Below are 12,091 nucleotides of genomic sequence, written 5' to 3'. Positions count from 1 at the left end.
AGTGAAAAAATGGCTAAGTGTGGCTCACACTTGGGCAGGGGCAAGGTTATATAGCCAGAGGGGGGCCTTTGGACCCGGTTTGTCATACAAACCGGGACTAAAGGGTTCCCCAGGCTGACACGGCCTTGACCCTTTGGTCCCGGTTTGTATGACAAACCGGGTCCAAAGGCCGCTACAGGATAGGCGCCAGCGGGTGGGGTCGTCCTGGGCAGAAACGAACCGGGTCCAATGGGGGCATTGGACCCGGTTTGGTTCAGCAGTGGGTCATTTGCTTGGGACCAAAGGCCTCTTCTCCACTAGTGACTATTATTCTTTGATGGCAGGAACAAACATTATGTGTGTACACAGGGTTCCCAAATTAATGTACTAAATTAGCTCCGAGGAGTATTATTCATATACCTCATCGGTATATTGCGGAAATCCATCAGAACCAGCAGAGAAGGTACTACTAGAACTCTCATTATACCTATGAAATGATGGTTGAGCCTGCATATATTGGAAGAACTTTCTCATGTAACAAAATGTAAGTTGCGAGTCGGATTTGCATGAATTTATATTGTTAAAGCCTAACTGAGAGACCTTGTTAACGGATGTTTTTGGGTTTACCTGAGCTGAAATATTTGATATTGGGACACCCAAAATTGGATTGTTATAACTGCCATAGTTTGTTGAATTGGACTGATCCTGCCAAATGCACAAGGATATCAAACAATTTGTCTTATCTCTGTACCACATAAAATTTTGAATCTCTGAGAAAATAATAATGTGTTAGCAAAAGCAGGGTTTCTTCTTAATGAACATAGAAATTGAATGTACTCCAATTGAATTTGTTGTTCCACAATGTATAAAGTAGGACAATTGGAATTCTTAAATTGGTATTCTGGTCGATCGATACGGCATAAACTAGACGGTAGTTTCTGGTGTTGGGAAAAAAATAAAGAACAAAATTAATGAACTTGTACATGTATTTGTAACGATGCCATCTTGGGGAACTTATACCGTGAAATATAACTGCTATTAAATTCTTAGTACTTCCCTAAGGAAACTACATTACATGCCAGTACATTTGCATTATTTGCTATCTCAGGTATCATAGAAGGATTTTTTTAAACTGAATGGAGATTGCAAATGGAATAAATAAAAACCTCCTCTGATGGTACAGGCATTTTTCCTGCATAGATAATTCTATTGTTCATCAGGTCAGACTGTGTATGCTCCATCATCTCAGTAGTTGTGGTACTGGAATAGAACTGCAAACAAAATAGAATGGAATTATAAACTGGCTCATCTGAAGTATACAAAAGTTAGAGCTTTTATTTATAAGTTCATACAAAACAACTCGTTCAAACTATACTCTATCACGAGCACCGTGCACATATAAAAAAGACATTGCTTACCTTCCTGATGATTGTGTGCTTCGGAGTAGACGAAGCACATTGCCCCACGAGAGTGGGGGGAGTTGAAGCCTCAGCTGATCGGTATTACAGTCGACCTATATAAAGAATAAAATCAGTAATAATTTACAGTTAAGGATGATTTGTTGTGACAGTCAGCAGAGATTGTTAGCAGGTAGAAAAGGATAAAATATATTCACTTTCAGTATTGGTACTTCTGGCAGGATTGTAAGTAGGTGTTTATTGTGTATTATACCTGCTTAGTTCCTGTAGGATTGAAATTGTGATGTGATGACCTTTTCCCACGACTTATAATAGAAGGCAACTCAAACTGTCCATATTTCATGGAATCGAAGTGTTCCTATTATGTGAAGAAAGAAAAGTAAAAATCATGCTGCTATAGAAGTACAACAAATCTTCTGTTAAATTAATAAAGTATATTTCTTGACCAAGCATATTTAGCAATGTATTGAATAGGCAGACATTTAGTACTGAGACATGCTGAAAAATGTTTGGTTCATGCTGAACAAATAATTGACTATACTTAGCTGGTAAAAGGCATGCTGGAATATTAAACGATGAACTTTATATACAATAAATGGTTGCATGGTCTTCAAAAGCAATTTGACTGCTATTATATGCACAAAATAAATTAACTGCACATGTAGATGGAACATATCTTCCATGCAGCATGTACTCTGACTGATTTCATCAGCCACTTCGTGGACACAAATTTAGATATGGAAATTGTTGGGGTAAGCAGGAGAGAGCACCTGGTCAGATGAATCTGGGATTTTGTCTGGACACAAATTCATGGTTCTAATGTGCAGTAGCTTTTTAGCCTCCAGAATCTGAGTAGTTCTTCTACTGGTATAGAACTGCAGAGGAAGGAAACTTCAAAGTATAAACTAGATGAAGAAAACAATGTACCACTAGATGATCCACCCTAGTTAGCACCAAGCATGGTATTCAGTTAACGTATTTCATAAAAATATGGCTTACATACCTTAGCGAATTTGGACTTCTGTGAAGGGGATTTGGGATTGAGAATCAAGCTTTGAGGGGACGAAATACACCCACTACTCCTACTTGGATGAGCCTATATTAGGAAGGTAGATAGGAAGACGTGAGATAGAGAACATGTGGATTTACAGAGAGGAATGAAAATCAGTTAGTTAAACAAAGATGCAAAGATATTTGTAGTTACCAGAGAGGGAGGAACAACTGGTGTAGTTCCAGGGGGAAGAGGTTGGTCTCCATCTGGATTCATCTGTAGGGAGCAGGTCGGGCAGAGGTAAAGAACTGGGGGAGCTTCACCTTGGAGATGTGTACAAGATATGAGAACAGCAGATGTTGTATATATACCAGGGATTGTATTGTTGGTGAAGAAGATATAGATCTAGGGCTGGTGTGTTGCTCTTGGATATGGGTACTATTCAGCACGTATGTTGAGGAGGCATGGCTAAGTTTTCGAGATGTCTATTCAGCAGAGGAGCGTGCTTCATGATGACTGCACTGGATGGCACTGTTTGGAGTAGTGACCTGCGGTTGTACGGGTAGATGTAGGGTATGGGTGGTAGGTATAGTACAGACAGGGCATCAGCTCTATTTTTTTGCCTACAACATGTAGGAGATATAGCATGTTTTCGAGATTTGTGTGACTACAATTTAAATTATGCATGGAGCATACAAAAATCTTTATTTAAATTCTCCAAGGTGTAGTTACTGTAGGCACACATAGACTAAAAATAATTTACCTAGAAATTATGTCCCTCTAAGCAATGATATTGCTGGGATTTCGTTCTGAAATCATTTTTAAGTTATTTGGCACTGATAGAAAAAATTATGGGTGATGGTTTTTAATCCATTCCTGTTGAAAACCGAATATACTCATGGAAATAAGAAGGTTGATGGATAGGAAAATAACATATATAAATGTTATATTGGCAATAATATTAGCTTATATTCAAGATATATTCAGTGGAAAATGTACTAACTTGTTGGCCAGTAGACCGATATTAGGAAATGCATGGTAAATGGCTACGTTGCTTTATTTATACTCCAGATTGCCACTGAACATGAATTTTTTATTTGCACTGATTTCATTTACATGTTGAAAATGAAAATAGATAACAGGGGTTACTGCAACAAATTTTCATTATGAACAAATGTTGCTGATGTATTAGTCTTTATCTGCTAAATGATGTAGAAGACAATTGGAAGCTTTAGAACACAAATCTTATTCTCTGCTGTGTACATGTGAGACAATATGTTAGCTAAAAGTGAGACCAAATGTAGACTGCGTAGCTCTACTGAGATAGCTTCTATAGAGGGAAACACCTTTCTGCAGTGCTCTGCAATGAGGTACATATTGTGCGGATACTATGTGCCTGCTGCAAAGTTCTATTTCATATCTGATGTGACAGTATATACTGGTAATCTATACTATTATCTTACTAAACTGTGCATGATAGATACTTATAATTTTTTTCCTAGTAATACTACTGATCTAAACTTCAACTATTTATTTGGTTTGCAATAGTACGAAAAGAATATAATTAAAAAAAATGATATAGAGTGTGCTATGGGATGGTGAAGGCGCTACATTTATAAGGTTAGGGGAAGAAGTACTCCTGTCAGGTACATGTAAAACAGGCCTGCTAAACAGTGAACAGCAGCCATCACTATTGCTGCGTTGGGATACCCGTTGTCAAATATTCTAGCAGTGCTGACTGCGAAGCATGTACCTACAGTTAATAAACTGTAGTGTTGACTTTCGATTGAGTGGTAGTTTCAACAGGAAGAAGCAAATTTATCCCATATGGTTTTAGTATATGATAAATTGGATGATCATACTTGGCCTAAATGGTGATCATATATATATCGTATCTGAGAATTTTTTTAGTAATGTGTCGAAAAATTAACATAAATGGCTGAGATTCGGTTATTCCGAAATATAAATTATATAGTATGTCTGACACTTTTCGAAGGGAGTCATTACATAGTATGGCTTAGATCTTTGGTGCTTGGTAGTTGTAGTTCAAAACTATATCCTCCTTCTTTTATATGATCTACCAACTACACCGACCCTTTGAATCCTAAGGTTGCTAACAACTTCTTCTGCTTCATCTTCGTCCTGATCTGTATTGCTTGAATTAGCGTCGCCATCGATACTTTCATTGTCTACTACTCCATAGTTATCTCCCGTATCACCAACTTCATCTAATCCTTGCGGTGGGTCTGTGCTCTGCATTTGGTAAGAGAAAATGGAAAAAACAATTTTATTTGCTTTTCGTGGACATGCAGTACCGACAAAATGAAAATCATAGGTATCAGTAATATCACCTGTAATACCAAAGCTATAACTGAATCTGTATTACATGCACTACTCCTTTCTTGGTTAGAATCAGCATCATCCTCACATGACGAAGCCGTCGATGAAACAAACCTTCTTGCCTGATATATAAATTATTTGGAAGTAATTATGAAAACTATGCATGAAATAAATAAATATAAATTATAGAGAAAAATACTTACATCAACCGAAGATAAGGTTTGACAGGATAAAGTAGGAATTGCAGGACTGCTTAGTGCCGGACTTTTTTCGATTTCTTCTGCAAATATGTGAGACATTGTTCTACTATTTTCTTGATATCACTTCTTTACCTAGGTTGAATTCCACACATCAGATAGGCAGTTCACTGGGAGTTGGAAGTGTTATATATAACTTGTTGAGCCATAGTTGTAGGTCTCAAATTTTCCCTCCAAAATGGAATTTCAAATAAGGTGGCCCTAGCGTGGATGAAGCAAAGATTGACTTCTGCGCTGTGCCTGCAACTATTTTTTGAAGCTTCTCTTTATTGCTGAACAGTCCCATGGTCATAGTCCACCAATAGTGGGGAGGATTGTGTATGGCTCATGGCAAACATGTACTGAATTGATGGTACACTATTTTATTACGGAGCTATAGAAAGACGTGCTGCTTACGTGTAAGGTGGTACCTATGCAATATTGTGAGCTGCTACATCGAATAGGCACAACAAACTTACAGATGACATAGTAATGTGCATCTCGGTCACATGATTTGGAAAAAAAAAACCCACATATATAGAAGAGAAGCTAGGTTTCCTGTCTGTTCTTTACTTATTGGTCTTCTCTGCATCTTCTTGGCAAGGCATGATGCCCAAATGAGAAGTAATGTGGTGTACCATCAGGAAGGTTGAACAAAAGGTTGGTTTTATTAGAAGTAAGTGTTTATGAACTATGCCCTGCTGTTTTTTAGAGCTTCAAAGCTATAGGTTATTAGTTTTGCATCGTTCTGGTGCACGTACTTCGCATTTTGCTTCTATGTTCTGGCATATTTCCTCCAGCTTCTTTACTTACATCTGCTGCACATTTGTAGGATAGTTTTTATCTGCTGCCAACCAGGCTTGTTCTACAAAGGAAGTAAGATGGAAAATAGTGGGTACTTGGCTGATGTTGATGCAGCGACATCTCGTAGTTCAGCCAAAAGGGTGGCAGCTGTAGTTGGCAAATTTAGTGATGAGAAGAAACAACTAGTTCGTGATATAGGTTTTGGTGGAATCCTGCAGATGCCACAAATAAACAAAACTCCACGGAAATTCACTGTCTGGCTGTTAAGCAATGTCGACATTTCATCTAGGTCAATAGTTGTTAATGGACAGTGTAAGGTTAAGATAACCGACAAGGCAATCGAAAGAGTATTAGGAATACCTTGCGGGCCTAAGAAGCTAATTGGATTGGAAACAAATGTTGTTGAAGAAAAAAATGACTTTATAAAACTTGCTATTGGATCTCTAAGCACAGATGCAATGGAAACCTGCGGGCTAAAGGTAGCAGAAGATGTGCTGACTCTGGACTATCCAATTGGTATGAACAAAGAACAGAAAGATAGATTCAAGGTTTCTTTCATTGTTTTTGTTGTTGGACATTTCCTTGTTGCGAAAACCAGAACCAATCATGGGATAGAAGAATTCTGGGGTTCTTTACTAGATACAAGTTCAATTCATCTTCACAACTTTTGTTCACTTGTTATCGATGAGATCATGGTGTCGGCGAAAAGAGTTCAAGATGAATTAAGAATGAAACACACAATAAAGAATGTTACGGGATGTACACTTGGACTGCAGGTGATGGTTTCTGCATTTTCACATAGTCATATATTTTTTGTGTGGAAATAATAATTTAAGTTTGTTGTTCTATGTATCAGGTGTTATACCTAGACAGCTTGGATTTAAGTACATTCGCACTACCTCCTGATAAGTTGCCAAGGATCGCTCTTTTTGACCTAGTGCTTCTTAAAAGGATGATAAATGCAGATCAGGAGAATAATATCTCATACTGCAACAGCGATAGTTCAACTGCTGGTGGTACAAATGTAAGATTTGATTGCATATTTTCCAAATTTAAGTTACTACATGAAATGCATGAAAGAAATAGGAAAATAATTGCAGGACGCAAGTGTGAAGAAGAGAGTTCGTTATGAGGAAATTGTAGGAACGCCAAGTGCAACGTGGTCAGAACATGTACAAGTCCCTTTTTTCAGAACACTTCAACCAGCTGTGTCAAGTTATTTGACAGCTTATTTGAGAGGATCGATCCAACAAAAGGTAGGATGAAAACGTAGTGTTGACAAACAAATTTCGTGTACTTGCATAAAATGTAGGAACTAATATCTTTACTTTTCACAGTTATCATATGGCCAAGTTGATGCATTGAAGTGGCACAATGCTCGTATGATACATCATGTCAGGAAGACAAAAGAATTATTGTTCGAAGGAGGTCGCATTAACCTAAATGAAGAAGGATTAAAATCAGTGATAGAAGTACACATGGAGACACTTATGGCCAATATATTCCAAGATAATCTGAGCCTATCACAAAAACTACACACCCACACATCAACCAATGTGGCAGCTCCTGCAAGTAATATGAGAGGAACTTCGTCCCTCCAAATATCATCTAACTACAGCAGCATCAGGAGTGACGGTAATCGTGAACTTAAATATTCGTTAATGTGGATAACAATGATGTAGTTAGTACTCATGTTGTGCAGTGTCCTTGAAACTCGTCAAATCTGCAGGTCACAGTTCAGTTGGAGGAGTGTCCGCTAAGGAGATTGGGGCACCGAGAAAAAACAAAGAAGGTACTTGGGTGTTCATTCGTATAGTATAGTTATAACAACAAACTATAATAGAAGTCCTACCACCAGCTGTAGGTGGCATGTTCACTCCTCTTGTAGGAAAGCAGCTTTTCGTAGAAGAGATCGAGGCATGTTCAAAGAGAATAAAGGTAGAACAGGATAGTGCGAGTGCGATTCAGCCTGGAAAATGTGACCCGTTCATACTTTCTGAACATGACATTACTGCCATCATAGAGAATGGATCAGGGAATTCAATGTGCCCAAGTGACAACAACTTGAAGCAATCCATGTTCAGTAAACTAAAATGCAAGCAAAGGGGTTTTGCTCCAAATCCGTGGATGGGTGGGGCAGCCAAGTCTAGGGTGAGAACAGGTGCCACAAATGATCTATATGACTGGCTTGAGAATAACAATTCATCTACCCTCAGGAGGTAATTAAGTGGAATACATTATTATCTTTCTTCTACAGCTCAATCATGTTGCAATACATTATTCTCAAAACATGATGTTTTATTATCTTTCTTGTCCAGCTCAATCATCTAGCAATACATTATTCAAAAATCTTGCACTTCAATTATTGCAGGAACTGGATTGTGCACGCTCTGCCCAAGTACATAGAACTGGATGGCTTTAACCTTAAGGATATATTCATAAAGAAAAGAAGGTTCACTGCAGAAGCATTTGATATAGCTATTAGGAGAACAATCCAACTAGATAGTTCTATGTATGGATTGAGAAGGAAACATTGTTGGAGGCATATCATGGAATCAGATTTCGCGGTAAGACACAAGGGAACTTTGTTCAAAATAAAAATATGACACATTTATGATCTTGAAATATATTCATCTAATCTCTGCCAGTTCGTACTAATGATCTACTTTTAAGCAGATGCTAGTTCTAGAAAACAAGGATCCGCTGGAATGCATATCAATAATATACCAATTCACTATGATGTTCAATGAATATGATATATCTGAATGTAGAATGGTGAGTTCTTATGTGCGTGAGTACCATGATTTTATTCCACATATGTGGACAACATACTAATTTTTTTTGTGAAACATTATTTAGAAGTGTATCTTATCAAGGTAACATATCTTGACAGATCATCGTTCCAGCTTTCGTTGCAATGAATTGGTGTGCTTACTATTGGGACATGGAAGAAGAGAGAGTACATGTTGTAGATCCAAAGTATGTCATGCCGAGAGATCAAAGTGTAGAAGATATTCACAAAATAAACATTGCGAAAATCCAGGCTTGTCTACAAAAAGTAGTTGAGGTTCTATTCGAAGGTTGGAAAGTAAGATGGTCTGATTTCAGGACTAACTTTGTGGAACCGATAATGTCTTGTTCACCTAGGTATTAGTGCACAGAAAGCATCATCTTCCCCTGATCCAAATTGAAAATTATATATATGACTTTGCCATACATACTATTTTATGCTTATTGATACTTGCTATTTCGAATGAAGGGTACCTGAAGGAATACTGACACTACTGGCAATAAAAGATTTCGATGGATCGAAATATGTGGAAAGACATACTGAGGTATGTTATTAATATAGAACATAAAAATAATTTGTTCAGTATCCCTTGTTTCAAGTTGTTAGTATACTAACATCTACATGGATAATTGATGACAGGAATCTGTAGAGGAGTTCACCAAACTGATTCTCTACGAGATGGTGTCTTTAGAAGGAAACTATGGAAAACAACCAGAGGGTTTTATTCAGACAATTATCTAAAATAATGATATCTACATTTGTAGTTCGATGTATTATCATGCTGACATTATGTTAAACTTTGTTGTATTATATTTATTATGGCCACGTATGAATCTCCAATATCAGATCGACCGACTTTAATGGATCTTACAAATTCTGTTACATAAATATATGTTAGGCATATATATGTTGATCGTGATATATGAAATATTGATGCAAGTCTTGTTGAGGAAAGTTGGAATGTTCTCAAAGTTACTAATATAGTTTAGGTTAAATTCAATAATAATATCTCATATTTACATGTTTCAAATATCGATTTAAAAATTCATATTGAAGTTGGAAGTTAAAAATTTGCACATACTGGTCCTCTTATTGAAAAACCCCTTATTGATGTGATATGCGAGAAATGTCTTTGACATATATTAAAAACTATAGAACAATGTTCGCCTTCCGAGACATTTATCCTGTACAATTATATAATTTATGAATGGACCATTATTGAATATAGTTTATTAGTTTCCTCCTGAATGTACATAAAAGATGTTCTCGTCCAGTATTCTATTCAAGGAAACAAAATATCAGAGGGACCGAACTTAAAAGTCCTTCCAAATTATGTCCAATAAATATATGGTACACATATAAATGTTGACCGTGAGATATGAATCTTTGATGCAATGCTTGTTGACGAAAATATGAATGTTCTCAATGTTACTAACATATTATAGGTTGAAGTGATTACTAATATCTCATATTTTGATGGATCTGGTGAGGCTGTTCTGTCCATGCACGGTCGTCTATAGAGGCCGTGGAACTTTGGGAGTCAGAGGTTTGTTGTTACTAGTGTCTTCCACTAGGCCTGTCGTGCTGTCGAGTGAGTGGAAGGGGACGATACAATTGTCTTCCTCGTTAGGGTTTTTAAGGCCTTTTTGTGACATGCGGTTATCTAGGGATGATGCTTCCTTCGGGATCAGCAAGGTGTATTCTCCACCTCTCCCCCTATCCCACCGCTGCAGTACCTACGTCTTGTCTCGAAAGAACCGGGAAATACTGAAGCCAGTCTAGTCGACGAAGCCGGTAGAGATGGGTTGAGGGGAGGTGCCGGAGTAAATAGCGTAGGTAGGGTTAGTGTCTTCATGCCGGTAGAGGGCTTGCTGTCTAGTAGTTGGAGTGGTGGTCGGGATCTGTCCGCCTGAATCTCCGCCGATTTAGGATCTTCTTTGCTTCCTCTTTTGCTACGGTGGTCGGAGGGTAGAGGGGAGAGGAGGATCGACGCTCCTCTAAATAAAGGAGTGGCGGTGTGCCTTCAGCTGCAGCTGTGCGGCGGTGAGACAAGAATTTCCATTGCCGGCCTTGCAGGCAATGGGGGAAACGAGAGCAGGCCGGTGGTTTAGCTTGGCAAAGGCCAGGATGCATAGCAAAATTCGGAATTTCAGATGCACGGGATCATGTGGGTTGGGGTGGCGCTACTAATCTCAGGGGGGTGGAAAAGTGTTGCATCATAATTAGATTGTGTTCTAGCCATTCAGGATTCTTATGCATGAATAGAGTTGGCGTAAATGACAATTCAATACCTGGAGCCTCTATAAATAGACATCATCCGCAAGCTCCAATGATGATAAGTTCCAGCTTTCTTCCACCTAAATCTTTCATGATTGGTAGCATTGTTAGAGTTGAGGTTGTCTTGCCTCTTGACATCTCTCGCGGCCGCCTCGGAGGGAAGGAGTCTGCCGCCGAAGAATGGGGCATTGAGGCTTTTGCCTCCCGGCATCTCGCGCGGCCTCCTCGGAGGGAAGCGGTCCGCCGCAGATGCAGGGGCAGCGAGGGTCTATGCCTCTCGAGATCTTGCGCAGCCCACGGTGAGGGAAGACGTCGAATGTAATATTACTCATGATTCTGAAAAGGAAACTTTTAAAGATGATCACCTGGTATATGTGTGAATTATATAGGTGCGACAAGAACAAAATTTGGAATATGTAATACTTTATTTCGATAAGATAAACCAACAGATAAAAGTTGTTCGTAACCCGTTCGTAGCATTGCGTGGGAGATTCTGGTGGGATCTACACCTACTGCTCGCCGCTGCCAGAAGAAACGAAGGGCAAAGCATTGGCATTAATTCATGCGGCGGTTGCTTCGTCCCTCGCACGGTGGCTGTATGCATGGCGGATTCTGCGTGCTTCTCCGGCTGATGTAGCGTCTCAGGCATCGAGATGCCACGGTTGTGTTGCGGCGTGCACGTCTACACTGTGATGGATAATCTTCTTGTGCAATGTGGTTAACGTACTACCGGCTCATCTTCGGATCGCTGGTGCTGAGGTCCCTATAGGGTATCCTTACACATCGCCCGGTGAGATGGTGGAGGCGATGGCGCGTCAGAATACATGTGTTCTAGCTCGGTCCGAATCTCGGGAAAGCCACTACTGGCGGAGCCAGAGCGCTGCTAGCGTAGTAACATCTATGATCGATGGATCTGGTGAGGCTGTTTTGTACATGCACAGTCGTCTATAGTGGCCGTGGAGCTTTGGGAGTAAGAGGTTTGTTGTTACTAGTGTCTTCCCCTAGGCCTGTCGTGCTGGCGAGTGAGTCGAAGGGGACGATACAATTGTCTTCCTCGTTAGGGTTTTTAAGGCCTTTTTGTGACATGCGGTTATCTAGGGATGATGCTTCCTTCGGGATCAGCAAGGTGTATTCTCCCCCGCTGCAGTACCTACGTCTTGTCTCGAAAGAACCGGGGCATACTGAAGCCAGTCTAGTCGATGACGCCGGTAGAGATGGGTTGAGGGGAGGTGCCGGAGTAAATAGCGTAGGTAGG

The 12,091-nt window shown here is 39.4% G+C and overlaps 1 protein-coding gene across 2 annotated transcripts; it reads left to right on the top strand.

Annotated features, from left to right (window-relative positions):
- The first annotated feature begins 334 nt into the window (after nucleotides 1–334).
- Nucleotides 335–9,494, top strand: LOC127293135 (uncharacterized). Of its 2 annotated transcripts, XM_071818683.1 has the most exons (12): nucleotides 335–5,640; nucleotides 5,797–6,544; nucleotides 6,625–6,792; nucleotides 6,869–7,024; nucleotides 7,106–7,403; nucleotides 7,498–7,560; nucleotides 7,627–7,987; nucleotides 8,140–8,335; nucleotides 8,445–8,543; nucleotides 8,662–8,915; nucleotides 9,028–9,103; nucleotides 9,199–9,494. In XM_071818683.1, the coding sequence occupies exons 2-12, from the start codon at nucleotides 5,846–5,848 to the stop codon at nucleotides 9,298–9,300; spliced, it is 2,472 nt and encodes an 823-aa protein (XP_071674784.1). In that variant the 5' UTR covers nucleotides 335–5,640; nucleotides 5,797–5,845; the 3' UTR covers nucleotides 9,301–9,494. The 2 variants fall into 2 exon arrangements, with proteins under 2 accessions (XP_071674784.1, XP_071674783.1); XM_071818682.1 differs by having other exon boundaries at nucleotides 335–6,544.
- The last annotated feature ends 2,597 nt before the right edge of the window (nucleotides 9,495–12,091 follow it).

This window comes from Lolium perenne, chromosome 4, assembly GCF_019359855.2.
Source record: "Lolium perenne isolate Kyuss_39 chromosome 4, Kyuss_2.0, whole genome shotgun sequence".
Taxonomy (NCBI): domain Eukaryota; kingdom Viridiplantae; phylum Streptophyta; class Magnoliopsida; order Poales; family Poaceae; genus Lolium; species Lolium perenne.
Note: the sequence above shows the minus strand (reverse complement) of the source record. Positions and strands in the feature narration are given on the sequence as shown.

Coding starts and splice junctions, on each gene's coding strand:
- LOC127293135 (XM_071818683.1), top strand. CDS start 5,846: ATGGAAAATAGTGGGTACTTGGCTGATGTTGATGCAGCGACATCTCGT. Junction 7,025..7,105: donor GAGGATCGATCCAACAAAAG/GTAGGATGAAAA, acceptor TACTTTTCACAG/TTATCATATGGCCAAGTTGA. Junction 8,336..8,444: donor TCATGGAATCAGATTTCGCG/GTAAGACACAAG, acceptor ACTTTTAAGCAG/ATGCTAGTTCTAGAAAACAA.